The 14,007-nt window shown below is 39.7% G+C and overlaps 1 protein-coding gene across 3 annotated transcripts in view; it reads left to right on the top strand.

The window, feature by feature from the left end:
• cant1a (calcium activated nucleotidase 1a) overlaps window positions 1-14,007 on the top strand; it is a 31,170-nt gene that overhangs the window by 8,351 nt on the left and 8,812 nt on the right. The window contains exon 1 of one of the 3 annotated variants that reach the window (XM_061885251.1): window positions 9,319-9,476. The exons of the other annotated variants lie outside the window; for them this stretch is intronic. Within the exon in view, the coding sequence (XP_061741235.1) occupies window positions 9,437-9,476 (40 nt within the window). The 5' untranslated portion in view covers window positions 9,319-9,436. Of the gene's footprint in view, window positions 1-9,318; window positions 9,477-14,007 lie in introns of those variants that run through there. 3 annotated transcript variants of the gene reach the window in all.

Here is a 14,007-nt window from a genome sequence, read left to right as displayed (position 1 = left end):
ACAAGGATCACTAGCGCCCTCTACCACCAGGAGGCGGGAGTCATTTAATGATTCATATTTGACACACGCAGCTACGGTATATTAATAAAACATAGCTGCTTACTGTTCTTAATAGCATATTCAATAGCTTGGACTTTAAATACTACTGAATAGTTCTTAATCTTCTTCCCTTTATGCGATTTGAAATTATTGAAATCAGACTCCTCCATTTTGAAAATGATGACAGGTGAAGTGTCACTCGAGACGTGAAATTCTAGGCATATGCTAATTGTTTTGCGGAACGAGTTTGACCCGGCAGAAATTCTAGACATGCACTAATAAAAATAATATTTTGCAAAACGAGTTTGACCCGGCGTTAATCCTGAGCCGGCGGTAATGCTAAGCATGCGCTAATTATTTTGCGAAACGAGTTTGACCCGGCAGTAATTCTAGGCAGGCGCATACTATATACCCGGCGGCAATTCAAGGAAATACGGTATTCCATTTTGGAATAAGGCTCTAACACAGTGGTTCTTAACCTGGGTTCGATCGAACCATAGGGGTTCGGTGAGTCGGCCTCAGGGGTTCGGTGGAGCCTCCGCCGCGGAGGTCAAGACACACCTGACTCATCGATGTATTATGGATACCCCCAAACAATGTTCCCTCTAATTTTCCATATGCATGAGCAAACGTAAAAACTCCTTGAGCATTCAGTAGAGCACATGTGAGCGACGTCAGCTGTGCACATGCACTGTGGCCACACCAGCAGCACACCTGTCCCAAACCTGACTAAATAACACGTTAAATGTTTTATTATTATTAATCAATTGACAGCAGTCATTTCCATGAGATTATTTTCTAATATAAGTGTTTTGGCCCACTTACAATGACAATCACAAAAAATATAGTTTTTTCATGAGCTGTGTACTAGTATGTCTTGGTGGGGTTCCTGCTTTGGAAATAATTTGTACCCCTTTCAGGTATCGCATTTAGTTCCCACTAAAGCATTCACATGTTGCACAATGAGATGTAAACATGGGATCATGTGTACATTCTTGTAACTTTCTGTTTGTAAAATATACCTTTATTAGTATTTCTTTAAAATAATAACATTTCATGTTTGTTTATAAATTAAGATCAAAATAAAGAAAAAAACATTTTTATTTTTCACTAAATAAGGGTTCGGTGAATGCGCATATGAAACTGGTGGGGTTCGGTACCTAAAACAAGGTTAAGAACCACTGCTCTAACATAACAAAATGTGGGAAAAGTGAAGCGCTGTGAACACTTTCTGTCTTTTAAAAACGTATAATGCAACACCAGACAAGCTTCTTTTGCAGTTATTTCAAGAGATGGAATCTACAACAATCTGCAAACTCTATACCTGAATGGAGAAAATCAAGGTGTGCCAGGAAATAGTCCATTCAGAAGAAACAGAGTTGTTGACTTACTGTCCGTTTGGAATCTGTCCCATTGTATGATCATAACCATCTTAAAACCTGATTAACTGCACAAGCACGCTGTATGTCAACACTCCAGCTGCCAAAAAAGTCAATTGCTGTTATTAAATATGTCAAATTAGTGCTGCAGGGTTATCGATATCAAATCGAGATTAAATTTTATTTCCCTTTGTTGTCCGTCCATCCATCCATTTTCTACCGCTTATTCCCTTTTGGGGTCGCGGGGGGCGCTGGCGCCTATCTCCGCTACAATCGGGCGGAAGGCAGGGTACACCCTGGACAAGTCGCCACCTCATCGCAGGGCCAAAACAGACAGACAACATTCACACTCACATTCACACACTAGGGCCAATTTAGTGTTGCCAATCAACCTATTCCCAGGTGCATGTCTTTGGAAGTGGGAGGAAGCCGGAGTACCCGGAGGGAACCCACGCAGTCACGGGGAGAACATGCAAACTCCACACAGAAAGATCCCGAGCCTGGATTTGAACCCATGATTGCAGGACCTTCGTATTGTGAGGCAGACGCACTAACCCCTCTTCCACCGTGAAGCCCCCCCCTTTTGTTGTCACCAGTCAAAAATGTCGAGCCTTGCGTTTATTCGTCTTTGGATATAAACAGGGAGAAAGATGTCTCACTCTCAGCACCTGAGCGTGTATATTTAATAGAAGAAACTAGGGCTGTGGGAAAAAATCGATTCGAATACGAGTCGCGATTCTCACGTGCGATTCAGAATCGATTCAAATTTTTTTGTAAATCTATTTTTTCTTTTTCTTTTTTTTATCAATCCAACAAACCACTACACAGCAATACCATAACAATGCAATCTAATTCCAAAACCAAACCTGACCCAGCAACACTCAGAACTGCAAAAAAACAGCAATTGTGGAGACACAAACACGACACAGAACATACATAAAGGAGTGAAACAAAAATGAATATTATCAAGAACAGTATCAATATTAGTTATAATTTCAGCATAGCAGTGATTAAAAATCCCTCATTGACATTATCATTAGACAGTTATACAAATTAAAAAAACAATAGTGTGACAGTGGCTTATCTCATAAGCTTGACAACACACTGTGTCCAATGTTTTCACAAAGATAAAATAAGTCGTATTTTTGGTTTGTTTAATAGTTAAAACAAATTTAAATTTTTGCAATCAGTTGATAAAACATTGTCGTTTACAATTATAAAAGCTTTTTTAAAAACATCTACTACTCTGCTAGCATGTCAGCAGACTGGGGTAGATCCTGCTGAAATCCTATCTATTGAATGAATACAGAATCGTTTTGAATCGGAAAAATATCGTTTTTGAATGGAGGATCGCGTTGAATCGAAAAAATTGATATATAAGCGAATCGCGCCCCCAAGAATCGATATTGAATCGAATAATGGGACACCCAAAGATTCGCAGCCCTAGTAGGAACTATTAACTAAACGACTAACTAAACACATGGAGCTTTTGTTTCTGTCGTCCACAATCTTTGTCTGGATGGGCAGAGAGGGACTCACAGGGAGCACAGAGAATCTTGAGACTTGCCAGTGAGAAGCTCCGCAAAGTGACAAAAATTAGAAGGAAAAAAAAAACATTACAAAACCCAATTTTCCTCAGTGGTACTATTTTGGCCTCAACTCGGACGGCCAATATGATTCCATCAACACGTACGAAGAAGCCTGGCGTGATAGCAACAGGCAAAAAGACAATGTCCGACCTGGTATTTCCAACTGGGAAAAATGTACTTTAATATGTTCAATATTTATTAACGTTAAAAGCATTTAATGGATTCATTTCTGTAAGCAAAAATATGTTTTATTAAGGATATCAAATGTATCTAACTTCTAATAACGGTACAGTTCTACATTAATGACGAATACAAGTTTATATCCATCCATCCATCCATCCATTTTCTGCCGCTTATTCCCGTTCGGGGTCGCGAGGGGCGCTGGCGCCTATCTCAGCTACAACCGGGCGGAAGGCGGGGTACACCCTGGACAAGTCGCCACCTCATCGCAGGGCCAACACAGATAGACAGACAACATTCACACTCACATTCACACACTAGGGCCAATTTAGTGTTGCCAATCAACCTATCCCCAGGTGCATGTTTTTGGAAGTGGGAGCGATCCGGAGTACACGGAGGGAACCCACGCATTCACGGGGAGAACATGCAAACTCCACACAGAAAGATCCCGAGCCTGGATTTGAACCCAGGACTGCAGGACCTTCGTATTGTGAGGCAGACGCACTAACCCCTCTTCCACCCTTTATATCCTTTTGAATTATTATATATCATGATTACATTGGCCGTAGTGTGTGAATGTGAGTGTTGTCTGTCTATTTGTGTTGGCCCTGTGATGAGGTAGCGACTTGTCCAGGGTGTACACCGCCTTCCGCCCGAATTCAGCTGAGATAGGCTCCTGCGACCCCGAAAGGGACAAGCGGTAGAAAATGGATGTATGGATGATTACATTACAATATAAACATTGTATAGTTTTTAATGATTATTTCTTCAGTTTAAGACAAGGGTGTCACTCATTTTAGCTGAGGAGGCTGCATAGAGGAAGATCTGTGCTCACGCGGGCAGGACTATTAAAATCATGGCATTGAAACTAACAAATAAAGACAACTTCTGATTGTTTTCTTTGTCTTACTTTGGCCAAAAATATAAAAAACACATTCTGAAAGTATTACAATAAAAATGTAGAAAAACTACCGGCAGCGGTAAAGTTTAGATCCATGAAGGAAAGCAGAAAGTGAATGTATGTTTATACTGAATTCATTTATATATATGCATAAAAAATGGTTTTCTTTTTTATAATTTTTGGTAATGAATGAAATAAGGTTTATGATAAACTTTTTCCAAAACACAATATAGCATTTGAGATATAACAGGATATGCATACATTTATCATTTGTTTTCAAAACGGTTACAAAAAAGCTGGACCCCCAAAAATGTATTATGGGACGAGGGCTTGGCGATATGGCCTTTTTTTAATATCTCGATGTTTTTATGCCATATCGCGATACACGATATATATCTTGATATTTTGCCTTAGGCTTAAAGGCCTACTGAAATGAGATGTTCTTATTCAAACGGGGATAGCAGGTCCATTCTATGTCATACTTGATCATTTCACCATATTGCCATATTTTTGCTGAAAGGATTTAGTAGAGAACATCCACGATAAAGTTTGCAACTTTTGGTCGCTAATAAAAAAGCCTTGCCTGTACCGGAAGTAGCAGACGATGTGCGCGTGACGTCACGGGTTGTAGGGCTCCTCACATCCTCACATTGTTTATAATGTGAGCCACCAGCAGCAAGAGCTATTCGGCCCGAGAAAGCGACAATTTCCCCTTTAATTTGAGCGAGAAGGAAAGATTTGTGGATGAGGAAATTTAAAAGTGACAGACTAGAAAGAAAAAAAAAAGGCGATTGCATTGGGAGTGATTCAGATGTTTTTAGACACATTTACTAGGATAATTCTGGGAAATCCCTTATCTTTCTATTGTGTTGCTAGTGTTTTAGTGAGTTAAATAGTACCTGATAGTCGGAGGGGGTGTGGCCACGGGTGTGTTGATGCCAGTCTCTGACGGCAGCTGCATAGACGGCGCAAGCTCCGCTGATCTCCGCTGATCTCCATTAAGAGGCGACTTTTTACCACAATTTTCTTACCGAAACCTGTCGGTTGACAAGTGGTCGGGATCCATGTTCGCTTGACCGCTCTGATCCATAGTAAAACTTCACCTCTGGGAATTTTAAACAAGGAAACACCGTGTGTTTGTGTGGCTAAAGGCTAAAGCTTCCCACTTCCATCTTTCTACTTTGACTTCTCCATTATTATGAAACAAATTGCAAAAGATTCAGCAACACAGATGTCCAGAATACTGTGTTTTTGCGCGATGAAAAGTGACGACTTTTAGCCGCAAGTGGTGCTGTGCTAATATGTCCCCTCCAACACGAGACGACACGCACATGCGTCATCATCCGCGTCATCATTCCACGACGTTTTCAACAAGAAACTGCGCGGGAAATTTAAAATTGTAATTTAGTAAACTAAACCGGCCGTATTGGCATGTGTTGCAATGTTAATATTACATCATTGATATATAAACTATCAGACTGCGTGGTCGGTAGTAGTGGGTTTCAGTAGGCCTTGAATGAACACTTGATGCATATAATCACAGCAGTATGATAATTCTATGTGTCTACATTAAAACATTCTTGTTCATACTGCATTAATATATGCTCAATTTAAAATTTCATGCAGTGAGGGAAATCACAACTAAGTCAATTGACCAAAACTGTATTTATTAAACAGTTATTAAGCAGTGGCACAAACAATCATGTCGTTTCAAAACAGAAAGTGGAAGATTGTCAGAGACATTTTAAAATAAGTTATGAGTGCACTTTTGTGCATGATGTCACTAAGATGACAAAATAAAGTGCATTTTTTGTACAGAACGCCACTACAATAGTTTAAAACAAATAAAGTGCACTTTTGTGCATGATGTCACAGAAGATAGTTCAATAACTGTCAAATAAAAATGAGCTGCATAATAGGAAATCAAATAGTGTTCGTCCTTCGCTATGTGGTAGGTTACTGCGGACGTTATCTCCTTTTGTTGTTGACTTTTTTTTCAAATCTTTGTGCCATCTGTCGTAGCATAGCTGTCGTCGGTAAAATGTGCCGAACAAACAAGGGACTTTCGCATCTTTTGACCACTGGTGTATTTGAATCTGTCGATTGGTATGTGTTTGTTTAGCATTAAATGTGGGTGGAGGGAAAGGCTGGATGCAAATATAGCTACAAATGAGGCAAAATGATGCGATATCAGTGTTACCTACAGGGGGGGGGTTGGCAGCGGTGGCAGCGGCGGCGATGACCAAGAAGAACGTGGAGTTGGAATATTAATTACAACACTTTATGTACATATTTATATAATATTTACATATTTATATAATACGTAACTACAAGCTCCATTCACAGACAGAGTCCCATTGCTTTTATGAGCGGTCGAGTGAGTCAAAATCCGGGGTAAAAAATAAATAAATAAATACAATTTTTTAAAAATGTTTATCTTTTTTTATTTGGGACGGCCGTAATTCTTTCGTGGCGGGCCGCCACAAATAAATGAATGTGTGGGAAACCCTGGATATGTACATACAGCTAGCCTAAATAGCATGTTAGCATCAATTAGCATGCCGTGACCATTGATATGTCTGTTTAGCACACTCAACGCAAGTCAACTTGAAACCTCCTCTGTTCGTGTTGTTGCACCCTCCGACAACACACCGACAAGGTACGGAAAACAGTCGAAAAAACGGAAAATAACAGCTGATTTGACTTGGTGTGTGTAATGTGTTTGCTTCCCTTTGTAACGTCACGGGTGAAAGGTCATCGCTCCGACAGGGAACAATTGAAAGGCGTTTAAATCGCCAAATTCACCCTTTTAGAGTTCGGAAATCGGTTAGAAAAACATATGGTCTTTTTTCTGCAACATTGAGGTATATATTGACGCTTACATAGGTCTGGTGATAATGTTCCCCTTTAAGGTGCCCCTCCTCGGACAATTTTTTACACGAGTAAGTGCGCCGTTTATTTCTTGAATCTCCGGCTCTTAGCTTTGTATGGACTCATTGATCGTTTACAAACTGAGTTCGGAGAGGAAGTGACGCCAGAAAGACTGTGCTCACACAGGAAGTGACGTCAGAAAGAACGCACCACAGCCAGCTTCATAATAAAGCGGTTTCGGAACTCTGAGCTAACCACTGGAAATATGGAGACGAGTCATCCAGACATGTCCGTGTTTCCCCTTCCTCTACATGTACAGAAACTTGTGGAAATCACACATGAATAATCAAATCAAATCAACTTTATTTATAAAGCACATTTAAAATTTACCACAGGGGTAGCCAAAGTGCTGTACAATGGGCAGGTTAAAAGATAACACGAGGACCGAGCAAACAACACAACACAAACAGAACATGATAAATATTAATAAATAAAACATAAAAACAGGTTCACAGCAGGTGTATAATGGGGCGCCATTGCAGGATGGATATCACTCAGTGTTAAAAGCTAAGGAATAAAAGTATGTTTTTAAGAGAGATTTAAAAACAGGAAGAGAGGAGGCTTGTCTAACACTCAGAGGTAGGTCGTTCCAGAGCTTGGGAGCAGCAGCGGCGAAAGCTCTGTCACCTCTAAGCTGACTTAAGGTATTCAGCCTTGTGTCCCTGACACAAGGCTGAATACCTTAAGTCAGCGGTTCTCAACCTTTTTTCAGTGATGTACCCCCCTGAGACCATTTTTTAAATTTAAGTACCCCCTAATCAGAGCAAAGCATTTTTGGTCAAAAAAAAGAGATAAAGAAGTAAAATACAGCAATATGTCATCAGTTTCTGATTCATTAAATTGTACAACAGTGCAAAATATTGCTCATTTGTAGTGGTCTTTCTTGAACTATTTGGGAAAAAAGATATAAAAATAACTAAAAACTTGTTGAAAAAAAAAAACCAAGTGATTCAATTATAAATAAAGATTTCTACACATAGAAGTAATCATCAACTTAAAGTGCCCTCTTTGGGGATTGTAATAGAGATCCATCTGGATTCATGAACTTCATTCTAAAAATGTCTTCACAAAAAAAGAAATCTTTAACATCAATATTTATGGAGCATGTCCGCAAAAAATCGAGCTGTCAACACTGAATTTTGCATTGTTGCATTTATTTTCACAGTTTATAAACTTACATTCATATTTTGTTGAAAAATTATTCAATAAATATACAGTATTTATAAATGATTTTTGAAATGTTGCTATTCCTAGAATATTTTTGAAAAATCTCACGTACGCCTTGGTATACCTTCAAGTACCCCCAGGGGTACGCGTACCCACATTTGAGAACCACTGCCTTAATCGAAAGCGATTGCAGTTATTTGGGATACAACACTTCTCAGACGGCAGGAGAACTTTCGAATGTCCAGGGTCAGCTGTGATTCTACTTACCGAAAAACTTTGTCCATTTGTCGAAGGAGAGACAACGAGAATGGCAGCTTCCGTGGATGTGATTAAAAAAGGTAGCGTCATCAAAAAGGAATGGAAAATGAAGGTGAAGGCAAAAAAGTGAGTGTCCCGACCAGATATCTAGATCCTTATATTTATTGATGTAAAATGTTCTTTATCACATTGTTTACTTTCAGGTGTCCATTGAAGATTTGATTAATTTATGATGGCTCAGGTGTGAGTCAGTACAATAGGGCCCCACAACACACTGAATTCCAGTTAATTGAAATACCACAACACTGGATATTGTTCAGATAAGTTCTATTTAATTTAAGAACTTGCACACAAAGCAACACTGGAGGTGACTATGACGTGCACATTTTCTGTGCATGCGTACTAGGTCGCGTTGCGCCGGCGAATGAAGGGGGTCTTAAACGACCATTGTGTGTGTGGACAAGGATAAGGTTAGGTGGGAATTACCCTGGATAACCTTAGTGTAGAAGGGGCCTAAAAGTATGTAAAACAACAACATTATCTTTAAATGATTGCAGTTCAAACTGCAAAGTTTTAAGACTAGACTGGTACTGGAATTTTGCCGTTGCCTATTATTAACCGCCTGCGGTATTACGTAACCAAACACATTGTATCTTTTAAGGAGTGTTTCCTTTCAGAATAGAATGTCATTGTGTACCAAGCCCGCTCATGGCTCTACATTCCTTGATCATTGGTCTGTTTTGACCGTGGTTGACCCTTAACCTCAGTGTACTCTGCGAGTGTGGTTAATTACGTCACAGCTTTTGCACCGCTTAAGATGGGTTTGCCCCATTCAAAGGTTAATAATAAAGGTTTTAGTGATCAACAAGTACCTTTGGACTGGACCATGATCCAGAAAGCGTAGTTAAAGGTTAGCCTTACGCAGTAGTCGTTGGTGCTCAGAGCAGGTGAAGCATTTGGAGGGTTGTTGGGGGCTGGTGAGGTTTACCTCGATGCAGGGTCAACGACGGCCTGCCGGGCGGAGACGAAGAGGTAAGCACTTGTGGTCCTGGTCTCCACTGACACAATGGGCTGCTGTTTGGCGCAGGGCCCCTTAATGAAAGGCCCTTTCAGATTTCACAAAAATGCAACCATGATTTTTAGGCACGTTTGCTCCCCTGAAGAACCTCCGGAGGAGAGAAGATAACACGCACATTAGAATGTAGATTATTGAATGACAAGGCACTTGGTATAATATTTGACCTGAAACCTATTCCTCGTCACATCATGCTCTGTCACTGCTTAAAATATGTAAGGCAAAATTTCCTCAATCACTTCCAGTTGCTCTGTGGTGGACGTCAGTAGTACTTGCAGTACAGAACAGACAATCTTGGGTTCGATCCCTGGTTATGGTTGAAAATGTTTTTTTAAATTTAAGTTCTAATGATGTTTAAATTGTTTAATATGTTAAACTTCAGGATATTAATAAAAAAGTGGACTGTAACAAAATCATGCTCATTATCAACAATGTTGGATAGTTATAGCTCTTTTAAAGCTTTTGTTACTCTGGAATTTAATCAAGTTGCTCGTGGCGTCCATGGAAAAAGACGGTGCTTAGATGGCAGCATATGTTGTTCCAAAACCTGTATGTACCTTTCAGGATTAATGGTGCCTTCACAGATGTGTGAGTTACCCATGCCTTGGGCACTAATGCACCCCCATACCATCACAAATGCTGACTTTTGAACTTTGCGTCGATAACAGTCTGGATGGTTCGCTTCCCCTTTGGTCCGGATGACACGATGTCGAATATTTCCAAAAACAATTTGAAATGTGGACTCGTCAGACCACAGAACACTTTTCCACTTTGCATCAGTCCATCTTAGATGATGTCAGGCCCAGAGAAGCCGGCAGCGTTTCTGGATGTTGTTGATAAATGGCTTTCGCTTTGCATAGTAGGTCTTAAACTTGCACTTACAGATGTAGTGACAAACTGTATTTAATGAAAGTTGTTTTCTAAAGTGTTCCTGAGCCCATGTGGTGATATCCTTTAGAGATTGATGTCGGTTTTTGATACAGTGCCGTCTGAGGGATCGAAGGTCACGGTCATTTAATGTTGGTTTCCGGCCATGTCGCTTACGTGGAGTGATTTCTCCAGATTCTCTGAACCTGTTGATGATATTACGGACCGTAGATGTTGAAATCCCTAAATTTCTTGCAATTGCACTTTGAGAAACGTTGTTCTTAAACTGTTTGACTATTTGCTCACGCAGTTGTGGACAAAGGGGTGTACCTCGCCCCATCCTTTCTTGTGAAAGACTGAGCATTTTTTTGGAAGCTGCTTTTATACCCAATCATGGCACCCACCTTTTCCCAATTAGCCTGCACACCTGTGGGATGTTCCAAATAAGTGTTTGATGAGCATTCATCAATTTTATCAGTATTTATTGCCACCTTTCCCAACTTCTTTGTCACGTGTTGCTGGCATCAAATTCTAGAATTAATGATTATTTGCAAAAAAAAAAAAAAATGTTTATCACTTTGAACATCAATTATTTTGTCTTTGTAGCATATTCAACTGAATATGGGTTGACAATGATTTGCAAATCATTGTATTCCGTTTATATATACATCAGACACAATTTCCCAAATCATATGGAAACGGGGTTTGTATAACTTGTATAGCCTTGTGGTTAGAGTGTCCGCCCTGAGGTGAGTAGGTTGTGAGTTCAAACCCCGGCCGAGTCACACCAAAGACAATAAAATGGGACCCGTTACCTCCCTGCTTGGCACTCAGCATAAAGGGTTGGAATTAGGGGTTAAATCACCAAAACGATTCCCGAGCGCGGCCGCCGCTGCAGCTCACTGCTCCCCTCACCTTCCATGCGGTGGAACAAGGTGATGGGTGAAATGCAGAGGACGAGGAATAGCTAAACCATGAATTGATTAACGTGGACCCCGACTTAAACAAGTTGAGAAACTTATTTGGGTGTTACCATTTAGTGGTCAATTGTAGGGAATATGTACTGAACTGTGCAATCTAGACTTAGACTTCCTTTTTATTGTCATTCAAAATTGAACTTTACAGTACAAATAAGAACAAAATTTTGTTGCATTAGCTCTTGGTAGTGCAGGATAGAAAAAAGCAATAAGGAGCAGATATAAATAAATAGATAGATCTACTAATAAAGGTTTCAATCAATCAAACAATCAATCAATCAATCAAAACATCCTTCACTACACACCGTAGCTCACTGGCGTCAAAATGTAAACGAACGCCATTGGTGGATCTACTTCTAACACCCGCTGTAATGATACCAAGTACAGAAGCGTATTTAGTCGATACTACTATGATTACATCGATATTTTTTGGCATGACATAATTCGTTTTTAAAAAATGTATATTATGTTTATGAATTCAGTAAATACGTCCCTAGACACATGAGGACTTTGAATCTGACCAATGTGTGATCCTGTAACGACTTTGTATCGGATTGTTAAGTACCAAACAACAGTATAATATTATATTTTATATCATATTATTATTACATTTTAACAGAAGTGTAGATAGAACATGTTGAAAGAGAAAGTAAGCAGATATTAACAGTAAATGAACAAGTAGATTATGAATTAAATTCCTACCACTTTTCCTTAATAATTTTGAAAAAATAATAGAATGGAAAATGACACAATATTACTTACTACTAAAAGACAAGTTGTGTTGTATGTCCACTATTAAGGACAAACTTTCAATAAGAAACATATGTTGAATGTACGGTAAGATTTTTTGTTAAAATAAAACCAATAATGCAATTTTTTGTGGTCCCCTTTATTTCGAAAAGTATAAAAGTACCGAAAAGTATCAAAACCATTTTGGTATTGGGACAAAACTATGCCATTGCAAACAGCATTAGAGCAGAGGCGCCATTTTTGCTTGTGCGTTTCCAGGAAGCGAGCAATGTTGCCTAAAGCATGAATAAATGACAGTTCTTTGATAATTAAAAAATGTAACGGTATTACTAATCATTATACCGTTTACCGTTACATCCCCAGAATAGACCGTGGCAGTCGGACCCTGGAACAGATTATTTCTATTTCAGTTTCCAACGGTGAAAATATGTTTTTGTTCACCTGTTGGCCGGGCGATTACTTCCTGATTTACCTGTGGCCCTTCTCCATCCCTGCCGACTACTTTTCATATCGTACCGTTTGAAAAAACTTTTTTAGGCTCAAACCCACACACTAATTGTGAGTTCAAATCCCGGCCGAATCATACCAAAGACTATAAAAATGAGACCCATTACCTCCCTGCTTGGCACTCAGCATCAAGGGTTGGAATACGGGGTTAAATCACCAACAATGATTCCCAGGCGCGGCTACTGCTGCTGCTCACTGCTCCCCTCACCTCCCAAGGGGTGATCAAGGGTGATGGGTCAAATGTAGAGAATATTTTCGCCAAACCTCGTGTGTGTGTGACAATCATTGGTATTTTAACTTTTGAAGGCCTACTGAAATGAGATTTTCTTATTTAAACGGGGATAGCAGGTCCATTCTATGTGTCATACTTGATCATTTTGTGATATTGCCGTAGTTTTGCTGAAAGGATTTAGGAGAGAACATCGACGATAAAGTTCGCAACTTTTGGTCGCTAATAAAAAAGCAGAGTTGCAGGGGCTCCACACATATTCACATTGTTTATAATGTGAGCCACCAGCAGTAAGAGCCATTCGGACCGAGAAAGTGACAATTTCCCCATTAATTTGAGCGAGAATGAAAGATTTGTGAATTAGGATATTGATAGTGAAGGACTAGAAAAAAAAAAAAAAAGTGGCGGCAGTGTGAGCGTTTCAGATGTAATTAGACACATTTACTAGGACAATTTTGGAAGATCCCTTATCTGCTTATTGTTTTAATAGTGCTTTAGTAAGATTTTAAAGAGGTCTGATGGCTGCGGTGAACACGCAGTATCTCAGAGAGAAGCCCAGGAGCCAAGCTCACAGCTGCCTTTTTGACAGCTGCTGCAGGACGACGAATAATCCAATGATGTCTCCGGTAAGATATGTACCACAATTTTCCGATCCAAAGACATGCTGGTTGACGTAGAGAAAACATGTTCGCTTGACCGCTCTGCTTCACAACAAACACAGAAACACCGGCTGTGTCTCGGTGCTAAAGACAGCTGCAATCCACCGCTTTCCACCAACAGCATTGTTCTTTATAGTCTCCATTATTAAATGAACAAATTGCAAAAGATTCAGCAACACAGATGTCCAAAATACTGTGTAATTATGCGATTAAAGCAGACGACTTTTAGCCGCGAGTGGTGCAGCGCTGATATTTCCTGACAGTCCATGACGTCACGCGCACCCGTCATCATTCCGCGACGTTTTCAACAAGAAACTCCGCGGGAAATTTAAAATTGCGATTTAGTAAACTAAAAAGGCCGTATTGGCATGTGTTGCAATGTTAATATTTCATCATTGATATATAAACTATCAGACTGCGTGGTTGGTAGTAGTGGGTTTCGGTAGGCCTTTAATAGAGCATTTACTATTAACAGGTAATTATCTTAAAGCTGACTGCT

Source organism: Nerophis ophidion, linkage group LG23, assembly GCF_033978795.1.
Source record: "Nerophis ophidion isolate RoL-2023_Sa linkage group LG23, RoL_Noph_v1.0, whole genome shotgun sequence".
Taxonomy (NCBI): Eukaryota; Metazoa; Chordata; class Actinopteri; order Syngnathiformes; family Syngnathidae; genus Nerophis; species Nerophis ophidion.
This window is presented reverse-complemented; position numbering and strand designations above follow the sequence as displayed.